We start from the raw sequence: 19,166 nt of genomic DNA on the forward strand, positions 1-19,166 counted from the left end.
GTGTGTGTGTGTGTGTGTGTGTGTGTGCAGGCGGATCCTTTTAACAGACTGAGATGGTCTGACAGCAGCTCAGTTAGGGACCGTGGACAAAGTGTCAACACAATATTTGTAGCATGAAAATGATACGACTTTGTTGGCCTACAACCTTTGTTCAGTGCCGAGAATCACAGTTAGAAACACAATCACAGCCCACAACAACATCATTCCATCCTATGATCCTGAATGGTTTGTTTCTCTCCAACAGACCCACAACAATCACTCACCATCGCTGAGATGTTGTGATGCAACTTCAAAGGCCCAAACCTCATACATCCCCTCTCCACACACACACACACACACACACACACACACACGCACACACAGAGTTTCCCGCCTGGTGTCGCCTGAGCCCTAGCGAGGCCTTTGAGCGAACCACACAGACGCACGTTGGGGCAGCTGAGTGGGCGGCTGGGAGTGCGAGGCAGCGCTGGTTTACAGGTCAAGCCTGCAGCTTTACGAGGGAAATCTCCAGAGCCGCTATAAATACCAGTGTGAGCTTTAAGGGTGCAGTATATCACACCAGACGGTCTGAAGGACCACAAACCAAACCCTGCTTTTTTTTGGTTAGTTCTTTTTGTTGTAGGCCCACCCTCGCCCCCCCCCCCTCCCCCCTCCCTCACTGTACAATCGCATGAGCCTGAATACAATTAAATGTGAATTTCCTCTCTCTCTCAGTTCGACTGACTTTTAATTGATTGGCCCGAGATCAAAACACGCCCCCGCCCCCCCCGCTGCAACAAAGAGCCGGCCGGCCACCTCACACGTCAGACCCATATATCATTAAAGTAGCTAAACGTGCTGCGCCGCCCCCACTTCTCCTCCGCCGCCGACGACCGACGCCAACACAAAGGCACAGAAATGTCAGGAATCATTTGAAGTAAAAAAACGAGGATTTTCAATGAGTCCCACCTGCAGCCCGACGTTTATTCGGCTCAAACTGATCTACTGCGACTTGAAATGAGGCCTAATGATTCGCTTAAGGAAACGGCTGCATAAAACTCGCGGCGCTGTCAGTGTGACACGGCGGCGTAGCATGTGCTGAATAAATCACCAACCGACCTCAGCAGATACAGGACCCGGCTCCTTTCAAAGCTCCGGCCTTCTATTCTCATTCTAATGTATTCGGGTTTAAAGAAGAAGGAGAGGAAAGAGAAAGCGGCGGTGGAACACCTGAGCAGCACAGATGTGGAGTAGGAGGACAATAAAAGGAACAACCGGGCGCTCACGTGCAAATCTCATCAGCCGGGACTAGTAAGTGGCAGACGGCACTAATTGGTTCCAGAAGTGTTGCTCTCGCTCACACTGGCTGGGATGGCAAGAGGCAGAAAGAAAGAGAGAGAGAGGAGGAGGAGGAGGAAGAGGAGGAGGGCAAGTAATGAGAGGTCACCCACGATCTACCAGAGCCAGAGAGGCACGCCAATTTTATGGTCAATTGGGCGAAGCATCTGGACTCATAGATCAGAAAACTGCAGGGCCGGACTTAGCACCCAGCTCACACACACCCACACACACACACACAACACAGACCACACAACACACACACACAAACACACACACAGGGGGAAGCACGATGCGGTCAGAGCATCATGTAACATAATTCATATTCAGCTCAGAGAGTGTCAACATTTCCACAGTGGAAGTTTCCAACACATTTATCTCCTAATTCAGGAGTTAAATGTGATTTAGTGTCTGCAGGCGTCGCTGAGTCATCCTGCCTCTGATAATCAGCCACGGATCAATCTATGGGCATCTTACATGCCCGTATGGTTCCAATATGAGCACACTGAAGCATCCCAGCACCGACTCAGCAACTCCACAGGCCTACCGAACACACACACACACACACACACTGTCATTCAATATATAGGTATATTGCATTGACTTACACTGTAATAGTAACTGGTAAATTAAGTTCATAGCAGCAGCAGAACACACACACACACACAATCTCACACACACACACACACACACACACACACACACACACATCTATCTTTACAGTTTTTTCCATTGCATCTATTTGCCGGCTGATTTCATTTGGTCGTTGATTGACGTTATTTCTGTGCGGACGTGTTGGAATATATTTGAGCTCGTCATAAAAGGAGTCGCCAGTTTCCAAGCCGCACGCATCTGACACACACACTGGCTCCGTGCTCGGTGCTAAACAGGTTTTGACGGAGGCTGACAGGCGGGAGGCCAAACTGTGTGTCAGCCCATATGGACCAGAGACGCACACGATGTGTCGTTACGATGTGACGTCAGCGCCGAGATGCGTTCTGATCTGACAGGAGGGAGACCATCGAGGTTACGTGTCGCAGAAACACGTGTCGGGTCTGCGTGCTGATCAGGCAGCGAGATGAGCCGCAGCACCGCTTCACTTTCAGATCAATACGCTGAGATACCATCAGCCAAACCAGACCAAGAGGCAGGAAACACACTCCTGCTGCTCAAAGCCAAGAGCTACACACTCATCTCTCTGATTGGTCAACAACTCGCCACCGATGCGGCGGAAGCTCCTGATTGGCCGACTGGCTTGCCTTCTGCGGTTTGCACTCCACATACTGTACATTATGTTTACATTACAATTTCATCTTGATGGGGCCCACATCCACACAACCACACACACACACACACACACACACACACACACACACACACACACACACACACACACACACACAGTAACTAACACTAATGGCCTCTTAATGCGAGTTGTCAGGATGTTAAGTTAACTCTTGATATTCTGGTATCGAGATTAATGGGACTTCCGGGTGTCAGATGACTGAATGTGTTGCTCAGAGGTACTAGACTAAACTATATTCTTGTCAACAGAACCTCAAAAGTCTAAAGGTTGCATCAAGGTTTAAATGCAAGTCAATATCTCTAACATGTAAGCAGTCAGGTGGAATGATTGAGCCTGGAGACTGAAGGACGGAAGCCTCCAGCTGCTGATGACGCCTGAACACATCTGACCCCATCACTCCTCAATATCTGTAAACAGTCAGTTTGAAGAGACACTGGAGCAATAAATTGGATTTTCATACAATCTATAAATGGTTTCTACGTTTGCAGCTCCTTTCTGCCCTCTCAGATGATTTTATTGTCTCCATTTCATTTCCTCATTCCGGTCGGTTTACAGTTTCTATCTCGTTCACTAATCATTTGACAAACTCTGAAGATTAAGACCAAAACACTACAAGTGCTAAACATGCTCAAGAATTTTCTCAAATACTTGAAAAATGTTTTTTTTTTTTTACAATTTTAAATTTTTTGTAAAATATCAAAAATTGAAAAGAAAATCAAAAACTCTCTAAAAGCAACATTTTATATCATTAATATATATTTTTTTACTTGTTTCATCTCTATTTTGTTGTGTGGTGTTTACTAAACTGTTTTGTTCCGGTGTAGTTCTTGATGTGATGACTGAATATTTAAAGGCTCCCCAGAGAGTTCATTCTGACCACAGCCTCTAAATATGAATGTGTGACCCTGTTTTGTTGAGACACAGTTGATCTTACCTCAATGGGCGTGGCCAGCGAGGTCAGCCGCGGCGTCACGTAGTTGTATCTCTGCAGCATCACCATGACAACACAGCGCAGCATCTCCAAGACGGGCGCCTCAGGCCTGAACATGAGAGCACATTAACTCAAATCTGAGCTCAATACCATTTCAGCTCAGCTCAGTCGCCTCGTTTGCCCTCTAACCTCTGGCGATGGGAAATCTTTGCGGTAATGTTGTTACAGGAATAATCCAGATTTCTACGGCTGACAGAGTTCAAATGGATTTGACCTGAAGTCTCAGGAGGACACGCGGGAGGGCCCGGGTCTATTAGCAGGTCAATCAACAGCCAGAAATAATGTAGAGATGAAGACCTCCGAGTCCGACCTGGCACAGGAGCACAGACCTCCATCTTCATCTTCCTCACCATGAGACATTTAGGGCCCAGTGCAGAGGGGAAGTCGTACGCATCAATTGAAAGCTTTTCATCACTGTTCATAACACATTTGTCCCTGAACGTTACCTTATCATAAAATGTGTGAATACGTGGAAAAGTGTGGGGTCGTCCAGAATAGAACATTGATATCAAACTGATTACGTTGTTAAATACAGGGCGAAGATAAATAGATGTCACATCAGCAAAAGAAACCTAAACTCGCTGATTTTAGAGCTCTGCGTTTTCAGAGAGGAGACACAGAAGCGTGTAAATAAACTGACTGATCAACTGAGTGGGTTGATTGAGTTTATGATCGCTAACACATGAGCGCCCGGCAGAGTTTACATCACCCAGCTTTCATTCTCTACTACAAATGTACCGTCTTGGTCTTTGTGTGACGCTGTGCTACGCTACGCAGCTAGTCGCAGACGTTTATGAGCAATGGCGCGCGGCTGAGTGATGCTTTTTTCCGTTACCGTCACGTCAAATCTGCTGCCGCGTCTTATGAATTACCCCCGGCGTATTTTCACTAAAAACAGGCGAGCGCCGGGAGTTTTGTTTTGGTTCCATCTCTCATACGTAACCCCTTTAATCCCTCATCCCGGGCTGAAACACAAACGGCGGCGCTGTACCTCTGGTCCATGATGAAGCCCAGGGAGGTGAGGGTGAGCAGGACGTAGGCCGCCAGCCCCCAAACGGTTAACTGGGACAGCATCTACAATCCAGATACATTTACCATAAGAAATAAGGTCGGGAAAAAACACATTAGAGCTGAAACCTTAAATCAATATCATGGCTGGTTAAGTTACGATCACAGGAGAGCAGAGTGGGAGAGAGTGGAAGAGAGTGGGAGAGAGTGGGAGAGCAGCAGAACCACACGTCTGCTTGACTGTTTACCCCTCACAGCCAAACACAACATGTCTGACCTTCGCCATAAGTGTACTGGCACATAAACTGGCCCCGCCTCTTACTTTACACTGACATGCCTAGTTTACATAGAGGCTCTAATCAGCCCAGATGCGTCCTGACAGGGGGACCCGACCACAGGGGAAGAGGCTGTAGTTTGAATCCCGATAGCCTCGGAGCGGCGCCAAAGCAACCGACGGGAGAGCGCCAAGCCCAGAGCCGAGTCTCACTGAGTACTGAGATTTACAAGTACAAGTAGACACACCACCACCAAGGCAGATCCACGCCATCTCAAGTTCAGATCATCAAATTAAACAGCTGTACTCAACGATCCAAAGGAGGCCCATTGTTGTGAAAAATGGTTCCCTTATTGTTTCTCATTTGTGGGGGAAGAAATAAAACAAGATAAAGCGAAATGAGGGAGGACAGATGGAAGAAAAAAACAGAAGAAGGAAGTCAAGAGGGAATAGAGGGGGGAAAGTAGGAAGCAAAGAATGAAAAAAGAAAACAAGGCAGGACAGACGGGAAAGGAATGCAGGAAGGAATGAAGGAAGGATGGGAGCGGGATGGACGGAGGAGGGAAGGAAGGAAGGAAGGTAGAAAAGAGGGAAACAACTGGGAAGGAAGGAAGCAAAGTGGAGACGGAGGGAAAGAAACGAAGGAGGTGAAGAAAGAGGGAAACACATGACAACATGGATGAGACTGTTTGGATTGATGATCATTCCTGAGCTTCAGTGTAACATCTGAATCCACAAAGTAACTAAAGTAACTAGAAGGAAGAAATACAGACGAGTGCAGACACAAAACATTCAACATGATATACTGCCTCAGATTAGAGCTGAAACACGGTACTGATTGAATGAACTTCCTTAGTGAATCTGTTCACAAACACACACACGCACTCAAACACAGACACACTGCGTGCCGATGTGTGCTTTGCAGTACGGAACGTGATGTTCAGTCTGATTCCGGCGCTCTAACCTGCGGCCTTGGCTGAGGGCTGCAGCTGGAAGCTCGCCGTCTCCCGAGGATGCCGAGCGCAGTCGGCTTGGGTTTATGTTTCCCCGACACTCAATCCAGAGCCTGACAGCCAAACCTCCCCCCCCCCCCCCCCCCCCCCCCCCCCCCCCACACACACCCAGCAGGCCCGACGCAGAATCAAGCCGTCAACAGGACGCAATAAAACAGCATTTCTTTACGTTTATCCCAAAAGTCGTAATCTGTGATCCGTCTTCTTTGGGAGCGCGGAGGGATGTGATGGTTATGTTTTCCGTGAATCAAACGCACGGAATTTTGGGATGGCTCCACGTATCAGTGAGGAGTTTCCATCACCGGGGAGGGAAAGTTACCACAGACTGTCCAAGTTTGTTAAAGCTGACGGATCAACAGTGAGCTGCAGCAAAGTTCAAAGGCCACGGAAGCTGTTATTTTGAGTAGGATGAGGTCATGGTGGAAGGTTACGTATCGGTGAGCGTACTCACGCTTAATAACCCCGCAGGGGAACTCGGCAGATCCCACGTCACCTCAGGGGAACGCAAAGCCAAGCCGCCTCGGCAGGAAGTCCCTCAGTGCGGTCAGGTGGAGCACGCTCGTATCCACGACGACTTATTTTTTTAAACGGAAAGAGGAAATGTTTGGTTTTTCACTCGTCGAGCTAATTTTTAACACGGACGAGTGTTGAGCGCCAGCAATAACAGGAGTGATTTAACATCTGGTGGCAGCGCGGTGACTTAAGCGGCAGACTGACGGTGTTGTTCTGTCGTCCCTCGAGACTCCGCAGATTAACTCATTATTCAGGCCATTACTACGGCCATTATTATCGCCACGCCGAGGACAGCGAGCTGGACGGCGTCCTGCTACTGAGAAAACACCTGAGGGCCACATCTGTGCTGACGAGCACGAGATGGAAACGATACGACTGGATCTGTGTGATTATTAGGCTAGCTGCGGGAAGCTAACTAGCCACATTTAGCAGCCGCAGATTTGAAGCAGAAGAAGACAAGAAAGTGAGGCAGGAACACACAGATTTCAGATGAATGAAACTAGTCTTTGTTTGTGTTGCAGCATGTAACTAAATGACTTGGCGGTGGTTATGAGGCGTTACTGTGTTCACCCGTCTGTGAGGGAGCTAACAAAGTTGAATTTGGGGACAAGACATTCCGTTACAAGTCAGCTAGCTCTTAATCTTCATCCATGGTGGTTTCTGTTATGATGTGGGACGGAGGCGAGCGTGCGGCCTGTTAGCCAAACACAGACCAGCACCAGGTTTCACTTTGATCTCCTTCCTTCACATTGGGGACACAGATCTGAACTTTGACCTTGATTCACACAGCGATCATTACTAATACACAACAGGCAGCTGGAGGCAGAGAAGCTCTACAACATGATAACATATCTACACACCTGATGGATGCTATGTGGTTATTTTGCTAACCCTTCTGGTTAGCTGTGACTTTGACAGCAGGTGGTCTGAGGTCTCAACTTTGCAATCATGAAATCATCGGAGCGTTCTGAAAGGCTTGGACGTGCTGACTCGGTCACTTGCCCTCGCTGCCTTTAATAGTTACCGTGACCAAGCCTGTAATAAAACACAGACTTTGGCCCGGCTGATGATGTAATTAAAGAGTAGCTTCACTTGTTTTCATGGGTCTGAATTAGCGCTAAGCCCATAAATTGTCCTGTAGTGTATCATCAATTGTCAAGCTAAATAAGCGGCTAGTGAACATGTGGGTATAAATACATAACAGTGACATGATTTATCGTCGGGCCCGAGCGCTCACTTTGTTATTTTCCCTCCAAGTCCTGATTGCTGCATCCTGAAGGCTATTTGGGTTGGGAAACGGTTGACTCGACAATTAAGGCGTTTGTGTTCACTGCTGGACCACCAGCTGGTGTTTCATTCGCAGGAGGAGGAGGAAGGAGGCGGGGTGGGATGGGGGGGCTGGACCCTGGAGGGGAGGGGAGGAGGGGGGGGGGACCACAACTGAAGGAGGTAGCCATCACTAAAGAGACAGGCCGTTTTATTTGGGAGTTTGAAGGGGCTGGGCGTGACGGCGCTCTCTGGCTAACCAAAACTATGCCTGGGGAAAACAGCCGTCCAAAGATAACTGAGGAGACCTGTTTTTTTGGAGCGGGGAGGAAGGGGGTCTTTTGGCTCGTGGAGTGGAAAATAATAGACAAAGGTTGTTCTAAAGGGGGATGCCGATCAGTCATTCTGTCATGGTGTGAGACGGAGCTGCTCCTTTCCTGCAGCTCGGCCCCGCACACGGCAAACAAACACACACACACACACACTCTTTCATCAGAGAACCTGCACCACTCTGAGACCAGCAACTAAGACTCATCTATCAAATCAATCTTCACTCAACTATAATTTTTTATCATATTGGTATTATATTTTTAATTCTTGCTTATGATGCATTATTCCTCTTTTTTTAGATCTTGTCCAATCAATTATTACATGCCATATTGTATCTTATTTTTTTATTCATATATGACTTTAATCTGTACCTAAAAGGTCTCAGTTTTTGATTTTGCTTGTTGTTGCTTGTTGAAATCTCTCTACTAAGCATATTCAGTTGAATTTCATGTAGGAAAAACTTAACTTAATTAAATCTCTATACAATTGAGGATTTGGGACAGTAGAAACATGACAGGAACACTCGTTTGACCACAAGGTTGCCAGTTTAAAACCCCCAGAAAATCAGGGCAAGGAAATCAAAGCTCCAAAATGAAGGCAACTAAACATCCTCTGCAGAGTTCCAGAAGGCGACAAACAGACAGACAGATACGCACCGCCTGATGTTCGTGTACGTGGTGGTAAGTCCCCAGCACCAGCAGGAAATGTACCACTACATACGCTTGTAAAGGCATCGGCCAGCTGGGGTTATGAGCCACTTCCTCTCCGGTAACCTGCACATGGAAAAGCAAGCATGTGCAATTCCCCCATCAGCAATTTCTTACAAGAGAAAAGTAATTTTCTGCACAGATTCCCGAAGCAGAAATAATGATTTTATTAAAAGAACACAGATAAAAGTCATTCACTCAAGTTTTAACTTTTTTAAAAGCTCATGTCAGTGTTCTAACAGGTGTAAATGCATGAATAACTAACTGCTGCTAAACATTTAAACATAAACAATAAAGCTATTATAACACATCAAACCTTCAACTGCGTGCGCACACACACACACACACACACACCTCTTTCTCTCCTCTATTGTGCTTCTTGCATTCCTAAATATTTCAACTTTTTTTTTTTTTTTCCAACCGACTGTGACAGTTACGACTTCCAAACAGTGAGGCTGCAGCTCACAGGGGGCACGAAACAATCAACCCCGTCATTTGTTCAAAACGCTCCTGAAAACACATTTACAACCCCTGATTTCACTTCCTCTTTATAATTCACTTTATCCCTATTTTACATTCAGTCACTTTATTTTCCTCTGATTTTAGTTTTGTTTCATGAGACTCCATTTGTATATATGTGTGTGTGTGTGTGTGTCTTATTGTCTTTGCCTCCATTCTGCCTTCTTCCTCTGTGTTACCTGAGCAGTAAATTTGCTCAATTCCAATCAAATCTTATATTCATATAGAATTTCATACAATACCGGTCTAACTCTGTGATTTGGGTTTTGTTTGTTTTTATCTCATCCTATTTGATTGATACATCTTCTAACAGATCTTTGGTTGGGGCCGGGAACTTCCTGTTGTGGGCCTGTGAGGCCTTTGAGAGCCTGTTTGTCATATTGGGCTGAATAAATAAAGTTGACTTGACTTATCTTATATTGTTAAAAATACAACTTAATTTCTTTTCGCAAATGAGCCCTTCAGGTCTATTCCCTCCCATGGCCTGCTATTGGTCGAAATATCACATGACCTATGGTCTCAGGCGGAGCTAGGTGATATCAGGGTGGATCACAGCGGGGGGGCCAGCAGTATCAGACTGCACGCTGCCTCTCCGGCCCTGCAGACGTCTATGAGCACTGAGGGCTGCAGAGACGACAGCAGCTGCATCACGGCAGCAAGCAAAGCCTCAATGTAAGTGATGTAAAGGGGAAAAAGAAGAAGTAGAAAATTATCTCTTAGACAAACAGTTTAAGCATAATGTGACAGATCCAGGCAGCGAGTACAGCGTGTTCATGCCAAAGCGCTGCGTTCGAGTCTGTCTGGATCCCTCCCCTCTCTCCTCCCCTCCCCTCCCCGGCCTCTCCCTCGTACGTCCCTGCGTCTCTTTCATGACTTCACCATCTTACAGGCCGAGTTTTCACGGCTGCCGAAAAATTAGCTTGTTGTGTTCCGTCTACTAAAGTCAGCGTGGATTTATTGGGTGTAGCGGTTTCCCCAAACACGTCGGAACATATGAGTCCTACGCTAAGAATTCCCTGAGTCATTTGACCTGTTTGGTCTGCTGATGATAAGCGATTATTCCTGAGGGCTTCGTGATGAAGCTGAGCTCTTCAGGGATGAAGTATTAATACGCCGGCCGATCACAGCGGCCTGGCCTTTATTTAAGGGGGTTTTCCCAGGATCCCGGGCAAGCAAACCGGCACATGTGGGTTCCCCCCCTCCCTCCCCCCATCCCAGCCCTGTAGGTATTCCAGCACACGGCTCTGCTTAGTCTCAAAATCCTGAAACACGTTCAACCACGTCCTCCTTGACTTACCCTCTCGCTCCCTTTGCTTTCTTTTCTCTCGGCGGCCGTCAGATATCAACAAGCGCCCGTCTAGCGAGAGGCCTTTCAAGATATTTTCGTTAAATTCCAGCCGCGTCCGCGTTAACCCTGCTGAGTTTAAGGGGCCGGTTTAATTGTGAAGTCAAAGGGGATTTTTTAAAAGTGTGAAGCATGAAAGAACTAAATACGTGACACCATCAGCATTGTTTCAAAGCTAACCGCTGGGGCATACAACTAGCGTCTGTACTTCTTCTACACACACAGACACAGACACACACACACACATCCATGCACATATATTTACACTGCTCTGCGTGCGGTTTGGATCCCGCAGACTGCATTTAAAGACAGTGAAAACCAACTTATTGTGTTCCCTCTACAAAGGCTCACAGTCTTTATTTGATGTGGCAGATTCTTGTAAAACTTGTAGAATATGTGAATCCTCAAACTAGGAATGCTCGCAGTGACTCTGGCCTATTGTGTGTGTGTGTGTTTGTGTGTGTGAAAATGATAGGTAATAAAGCAGGAGGGCATTATGGTGAAAAATGTTCCCCTTAGTAAAGTATTTTTACAAACCTTTGGGTGTTTGCTGCAGTCGCCCAGGCGAGGTTTCCCCGGCGACCAGCCCGGCCCTTTGACGATACTTGACAATTTGGAGCTGATTTTCTTGTAAGCGTTAAACCTTCTCCACACATGCTTATAGTAGTGCAACTTAAAAACACACACACACACACACAACACACAAGTTAAACATCGTTAAACAATCAAACCCTGCATTTATCAGATCAGCCTGAATGAATCAATCAGGGCCATAATCAATCCTGAGCCGGGTCGGTTCGGCTCTGGTTTGCCAGCGGTGAGGGCAGCGAAAATAATCATAACTTCTCCCTGCTGGCATTTCATTTTATTGGCCTCATTCACCTCAGCTGGGCAGTTTGTTTAAAGTAGAGTAATAATGTTATGGTTACATAATGGCCACTCAGCCAGCGAAGGAAATATGAGCTCATGCCTCATCGATCTGAGTGGGCTTGGGCCCAGACAGACGGGGGGGTTAAAGGGCAGCGACAGGGAGGCCTGGACTCACCTGAACATACAGGATTTCAAATGTTTTGATCGGGAACAGCAGACCGTAAACCACTTTGTCCTTCTCTTCAGCAAACGTATCTAAAGGGAGGACAGTTAACAGCTTTGATTAGAAAGAACGGCACCAAATCCAAGTTAATGAAGAGCTTTGATGCAGTTTTGGAGTCAGGATATCATCTGCATATAGTTTGATATGGTGGATGAGAACCTAAAGACTCAACTATGATCTCCAGTCTCACAGGTCCTGGTTTGTTCAGTGTCAAACTGGTTCTTGCGTCTCAGTCTGTGATTTGTTTCAATGTTCTCCACACCAATATGAATTTAAAAAGCAGCTGAATGTTTCACTTACCAAACAATCGGTCCCATACGATCAGAATCCCTCCGTAATTCTTGTCGATACAATAAGCGTTCCGGCCTGTTAAGGTATTCAGTTTGATGTTTCAGTAGAGGTTCATGAAGAAATAATTTAAAAACCCAACATCCCTTGTGAGCATCTGTTACCGTGGTGAACTCGGTGATGTTTAGGCGTGTTAAAGATCCACTCCAGAGGTCCGAGGTCCTTGATCATCTAAAGGAAAGGACGTCAAGAATGAAATACCAAAGTTGACATATTTTGCTTGATTGTGTGGAGCAGGAGAAGCAGATCGTGTTTACAAAAGGTTGTTGTAATAGTTGTTACAGGTGGAAGTTCTGTCCTGATGTCTGTGCAGGAGGAAATCTCACAGGAGCTTTTTAATGGGAGAAGGTTCATCATCTGAGGAGAATGAATGTGTTTGAAGAGTCTGCTGAAGAGATTCTGATATTTATTTCACAGGTGGAAACTCTGGTCAGGTCACATTTGTTTTCAAGCCCCGTCAGTAATGAGCTCACAGTTCTATCAAAGCAGAAGCCGGAGGATCAGCAGGGCAGGAAGCAGTTGGAAAAGAAAATGTTTAGGTTCTAATGTGAATTTCAATTCTTCTCCATGAGAGCAGTCAGACAGATGCATGATGGGAGACGGTGGTTAGTGTATGAGTTTAATTTCCTTGGTAAGAATTAAGAGGAGCTGTCGACTTCACTTTCATATGTTCATAATTATTCTTCTGGGTTTTGCTGATCAAAGAGGTAAAATATGTTCTTAAATTAAGAAAAACAGAGATCAGTGTCCGAGTCCAGGAGGGACCGAGCCAAAACCTCCTGATGGAAAGAACAATATTTATGGACTGGTAGCACAACAAATAGTGGGGAAGTGAGGAAAGGTGCCAAGAACTTCAAGACGGCTGATAGCGGTTACACCCATTTACACACACACACACACACACACACACACACACACACACACACACACACACACACACAGTGCTGTAACATAAATCTATCCAACCCAAACAGCGCCCCTGGAGATCCTGTCACATGGTGCAGTACGGCTCCAGTTTCTGTCCGGGTGTGACGTTGGCAGATATTCTGACGTTTGGACGGACAGACTTCCCGCGGTGATTCATTATTTCCACGTAACGACTGCGTCTGGACGGCCGAGCGTGAGAGTTTTTATCTTGAATGAACCGGGGTCTCCGCCACATCGCTCCAGCTCCTGAGGCTGGAGCGGCGCGGCAATAAATTAGGTGACATCAAAAAAAAAAAAAAGGCCCCACAAAGAAGCATAAATCACATCCGTCAGAAAAGAGTGACGCCTACCACCGCTCTCACTAATAGTGCACTAAAAGATGGAAGGCGTTCCAAATCCAGTCGTTCCCCTCTAACGATGGTGGGGATTGTAAAAGCGATCCTCCCTCCCTCTCACTCACTTGAGAGGGAGGGAGAGCGCTCAGGCTTCTGTTTGGAATATTTCATAAAATCTCATTATTTTTTATTAAAGGCAGGTTCCACTGCAGCTCTGCGTCTACAAAGGCTCCACTTAGAGGCGGATTAGTATCGGCGCAGGGAATTAGATCACTTGACAGACATTTTTTCACTCACAGGATCCTTTCAACTCGGCGCAGCAGCGGCGGTGGACGGATCAGTGACCTCATACAGTGACAACATAGGGTTGGATCAGATCAGTAGATTTATGATTATTCCAGCCTCCATGCTGCAGTTAATGGTTTGGTCTTTATTCTTATTCTAAAGTTACCAGAGGCCAAATTTACGAGAGAAAACTGCTGATTAGGTAGGAGAAATACTTAGAATGAGCAAATAGTTTACATTGATGATCATCCTGTCTCTCTTTTAATCAATCACCATGTGACCTTCTGTCACCGGACACAAATAAGCTACAAACCATAGAAACTGTCTCATTGTCGTCTGTGTGGCAATGTGTGATCAGCACATCTGCTCTGGTCTTATCAGTGTGTCTTACCTCCGTGTGGATCCAGAACTGGTACAGCAGGTTCAACTGGGTGTGAACCAGAAAGATGGAGGGAGGAACAACAAGAGCCAGGGGAAGGTAGAAGATCTGAGGAGAGGAAGAGAGGAATAGAGATCTCTATTTGGAAGTAGCAAAATGTAAATATGTTCAAAAGCAAATGGAAAAATCTTCTCAAAGCTTTCCTGCCAACACTTTGAGGTGTTCCACTCATCATGGAACGTGAGCTGAGCCGAGTCTTACCCAAGAGGTGAGCTGCTGGGTGAGGGACTGCCTGAGGGCGGTGGTCAGGTTGTAGTACTCTGAGCTGTGGTGCACCTGATGAGCTGCCCAGAGGAACGAGACCTCTACACAAACACACACACACACACACACACACACACACACCGGTTACAGACTCCTTGTTAAGCCTGCTGGTGCACGGGCCTTGAACCCTCGCACACACACACACACACACACACTCGGCTGCCTTTACATCACGGCCAGAAGTGATTTATCTCCGTGAATCAAACCGCACACCCGCCCTCCTCCCCAGATGAGTAACTAGACACTTCTACTCCCCACAAGGAGCCATTTTGGTCCTGCTCCTGACCGGCCTTGATGAAAAGCCGAGCCTGAGCCCGGACAGCCATTTCGGGGGGTTGGGGGGGTTGGTTGGAGCTGTCGGAGCGGCGGGGGTCCTCGGCTGTAGCTGACGTCCCAGCGCTCCAGTTTACATTCCTCTGCTGTGTTGTGATATTTGCTACATTAATATCTGTGTTACACTTCATTTTAACATCCAAAGGGAACACGCTTGTTAAGTTTCACTGGATCTCCGGGCCTTTTTCCGGACCACCCCGCCACGTCTGTGCTTCTTGGCACCGCCCGCCTCCTCCGGCCCAACATGAGAGAACAGGAACCTTCAAATACTGCCCAACCGCAAAGACTCAGTCTATCTATAGTCTATCTATAGTCTATAGTGAGTTCAGAGAGGAAGAGCAGCCCGAGGTATTAAAGGAGGACAGAGGGCCGTGATGTGAGCTGGGGTATGATAATAAATGAGATGATCACTAAACTATAGATCTACAGTTTAAGAAAAACAAATCAAGATGAATGAACCTGTGGTCTCACACACACACAGACACACAGACACACAGACACACACACACACACACACACACACACACACACACACACACACACACACACACACACACACACACACACACACTCAACAATAATGGATGTAACCAGCTTGGACCAGATGTTCTCCATTGCACCATTTTGTGACAATTGACTCACAAATGTAAGGAGAGGACAAATTCAAAAACCTGAATTCTAAATAGAGCATGAGAGAGACTGGAGGTTCCTGATGGATCCATTGATGGTTGCGTCTCAGCTCCTGGTTCCCCTCCCTCAGTGAGAGCTTGAGATCGTTCTGAAGTCACGACTCTTTTCACACTCTTTAATAAACTCCTGAATTCTATCGAGACCGGCAGCAATAAAACCCAATGGTTCGAGCGTCCGCCACACCTGAAAAAACACATCGCTCAAAGAGTGAGACTGAAGGTGTGTGTGTGTGTGTGTGTGGACCTAACACATTCAGCTTTTTCCAATCAGTTAAACGTGTAATTCCTCAAGTGTCAGGGAAACCCCAGCAGCTCCGAGTGAAAACTACCGTTCCTGAGCAGCGATACTCCACACCTCGCTCATTTCACAGGGTTATTGCTCGACTGCAGCAGGCGTGAGAGAATACTGAGAAGTGCTGGGCTGAGTGGAGACGGTGTCCGATGTCAAACGGCGTATTTTGGAAGGAGTTGAAATCGAAACCACGGGGTTGGACGTTAAGAAAGAGAAGAAGAAGAAGAAGAAGAAGTAAAGAGAAGAATGTGTTTCTACGCTGAAATGATGACATTCCTTCCGCTCTGAACCTGAGGGGATTGTGAGCTGAACCGTCCTGCCCGGAGACATCCAGAGACGTGTCCAGCAGATAATCCAGCCTTTGTCTAACTCCAACTGCCTGAGTCCAATGTTTTCTCTCCTCGCTGGAATCGAGCTTGGCAGGGTCCGGGACGGAGGGGCGGGCGGAAGATTGATGCTCGTTGTCATTGTTAGGAAGTAGGAACTGCTAGGCTTCACTGCAAGCCCATGTCCTCATCTCTGGGCTCGGCAGGACACTGCATAGTTTGGCAGCGTCTATTCAGGAGGGAAGGCCTGTTAATGGTGAGAACCAATGCCACAGAGCCCAACGTTCCCAGCGAGAGCCCAGGAACGCCGAGGACGCCACCGCCATCTGGACTCCAGCGAGGGTGAACATGCATCCCGTTTCTCAGAACAAAGGGGAAGAGGGCGAGCTACATGGGTGGAGGACAGTTATGACAGCCCTCCCGTAGCAACGTGTCCTGGCCACGGCAACAGAGTAGGAAAATGGGAGGAGGGACTTCAATCGGCCAACGTTCCGGGACGTTAAAGTTCATTTCCTGCGTAGGTTTATTGATAAATACTCAAAGGTTCAAGACTGTGTGTGTGTGTGTGTGTAACACATCTCTGAGAGAAGTCCACTACAACTCCCAAGAAGCATTGCAGCATGAAACACAATAGGCTGAAGTCATATCCACTGAGTCCTGCAGTGTGAAACACCTTCAGGTTTAGTCTTTAGTAGAAACGACTATAGAAGTTTACCCATGATGCAACATTAATACACTTGGGAGAAAATACTTAAGCTGGTGTAGTTATACGTTTTCCATTCAGGGCTAAATCTCTAAACATGGAGGCCTGAGGGACTCTGGACCTCTGCCTCAGGATCAGCTCTATCTACAGTCTGCCTGCCGTGCCCGACACCAACAAGACCAACCCGTGATTGATCCTCATGCAGACCTGTGACGGATGAGGACCGGCAGCGAGGTGACGTAATCCCGCACAATTCTGAGTTAGGCTCCTGAATTATACGGTGACACGTAATCAAGGCCTCCAAGTCATAATCAGTCATGTAACGTGAGCGAGTTAGACTTTGACAGGGTGTGTTTACGTCCAGCTCAACCCCGTCAGGAGCCGTGCTTACACAACCCCACACACATAAACGCCACAACCAAAGCCCTATTGGGCTCCGTAAATGGAACTCCGGGGCTCTGCGCTTTGTGCCAACGGTCATCAAACAGCAGAATGAATAATGATGATGTAAAAATGTATTACTAGACAAAAAGAGGAGAAGCCAAACAGACTCAGTCTCTCAGGCTCATATCCACCTCATGAAGGCTTTAAGCGGGACATCAATCAGGCGGCTAAATCATCGCCCTCCACGGCAAAACCCTGGCAGCGAGCGGCGACGTCCTTGATGTCCGTCGCTCTGACTGGTCGGACGTCCTGTCAGTCACACAGGTAATGGGCTGTGAACGGCGTTCCACTGTTTGGATTGGCGGGCTCTTGGATGCGGTGCCAACTCAAACAGCAAACGCCGGACTCGGCGGGACGGCCGGCCAACTCCCCTCCGCCGCCGCTATACTTCATGCTGTCCACACAGCTCAGTCACACACACTAAACTAAACACACTAACCCTGGTCAGGCCCACTTGCAGCTCTTGCTAACAGTGTGTTAAAATGTGTATATAAAATGTGATGTGTGCGGTAAAATGGCTGATGGCACTCACACACTCACACACACACATTCTATTTGACTTGATTAGATTTCAAGTTCTCTACCTGCAAAATTTGTTTCTCTCAGTTGAAGAAATCCTAAATGTATTCACACACACACACACACACACACACACACACACACACACACACACACACACACACACACACACACACACACACACACACACACACACACACACTCCATGCACAGGAGCGGCCCGACCAATTTTCAGTTCATAAAAGCTTTTATGCAAGAGCTTCTGGGTAAAAAGCTGAAGCTGACAGGAAGTGAAGCCTTTTACATCCTCAGCAGTGGAAACAGCAGGAAGTGCTGGATGAAGGAAGACCGACCGTAACACAACATGACACGACACGCAAGCTAGGCAGAGGAGAGCACACACACACACGCAGGCAGGTGTTAGTGTGGTACAAACACACACACACACACACACACACACACACACACACACACAGACGTCATCGTGTCACACACCTACGTACTTTATGTTCACTCAGGCTCACACTGATATTATCACTCTTTACAGTTCAGATGCAGAATCTCCTCACTAGGTCAGAATGTCACAATGTTGGTGATTGAACTGTTATTTTAGTCCAGCGGTTCTCCACCTGCTCCCAGGGACCCAGAGTGGGTCAGAGTTCACACCTCTGCCTGCTCCACCTGCAGCCTTCAGCCAATCAGCATGTGAGAGGCCTGATTTAGTGCCGCTGGTCTCCGGGCGCAGGGTTGAGAACCGCTGCCAAAGCCAATAGGAACAAAGAGAAGGAGCCCAGACTGGAGCCGCTTCAGACGCTCTGCTGAGAGAGAGAGCAGCACGTAGAGCAGCACACAGTGGAGGTGATAACCCTCATATTCATCCTTCATATTCACACTTCATCCCTCCTTCCTCCACTGCAGAGGGGATCGTCTCATCTGTCATCGACGGCGCTGACGGGTGATGGGGGGCCAGGAGGGGGGGCCTGGGGGGGGGGGGGGGGGGGGGGTCTGAGAGTGAGCAGAGCACACGAGGGCAGCAGAGCCACTCAGAGTAACGACACATGTGCTGCTCTGTGAATGTGAAGAGAAGAGAAGAGAAGAGAAGAGAAGAGAAGACAAGACAAGACAAGACAAGACAAGACAAGACAAGACAAGACAAGACAAGACAAGACAAGACAAGAGAAGAGAAGAGAAGAGAAGAGAAGAGAAGAGAAGAGAAGAGAAGAGAAGAGAAGAGAAGAGAAGAGAAGACAAGAGAAGAGAAGAGAAGAGAAGAGAAGAGAAGAGGAGAGAAGAGAAGAGAAGAGAAGAGAACACATGAGCCGGCCTTCATCACCACACAGAGTTAAGAAGCTGATCCGGAGGGAAGAGCGACCAGAATAGACTCGTTAAGACTCGTGATGACTCGTGATGACTCGTGATGACTCGTGATGACTCGTGATGACTCGTGATGACTCGTGATGACTCGTGATGACTCGTGATGACTCGTGATGAAGGTCCAAAATACCAAAGTAGCTGCAGATTAGAAGTGAAGAAGTGGAAAACAAAAGAAAGACTGAGCTTCAAATGCAGACTTCATAACT

The 19,166-nt window shown here is 47.3% G+C and overlaps 1 protein-coding gene across 1 annotated transcript in view; it reads right to left on the reverse strand.

Moving 5' to 3' along the window:
• agmo (alkylglycerol monooxygenase) overlaps positions 1 to 19,166 on the reverse strand; it is a 41,074-nt gene that overhangs the window by 9,616 nt on the left and 12,292 nt on the right. The window contains exons 4-12 of the mRNA XM_076150263.1: positions 14,218 to 14,321; positions 13,969 to 14,064; positions 12,135 to 12,201; positions 11,983 to 12,048; positions 11,635 to 11,714; positions 11,127 to 11,261; positions 8,675 to 8,791; positions 4,606 to 4,688; positions 3,558 to 3,663 (exon numbers count right to left, since the gene is read on the reverse strand). Of these exons, the coding sequence (XP_076006378.1) occupies positions 3,558 to 3,663; positions 4,606 to 4,688; positions 8,675 to 8,791; positions 11,127 to 11,261; positions 11,635 to 11,714; positions 11,983 to 12,048; positions 12,135 to 12,201; positions 13,969 to 14,064; positions 14,218 to 14,321 (854 nt within the window). The remainder of the gene's footprint in view (positions 1 to 3,557; positions 3,664 to 4,605; positions 4,689 to 8,674; positions 8,792 to 11,126; positions 11,262 to 11,634; positions 11,715 to 11,982; positions 12,049 to 12,134; positions 12,202 to 13,968; positions 14,065 to 14,217; positions 14,322 to 19,166) is intronic.

This window comes from Genypterus blacodes, unplaced genomic scaffold, assembly GCF_046128005.1.
Source record: "Genypterus blacodes isolate CSIRO-AG114 ecotype Tasmania unplaced genomic scaffold, CSIRO-AGI_Gbla_v1 ptg000052l_1, whole genome shotgun sequence".
Lineage (NCBI taxonomy): Eukaryota > Metazoa > Chordata > Actinopteri > Ophidiiformes > Ophidiidae > Genypterus > Genypterus blacodes.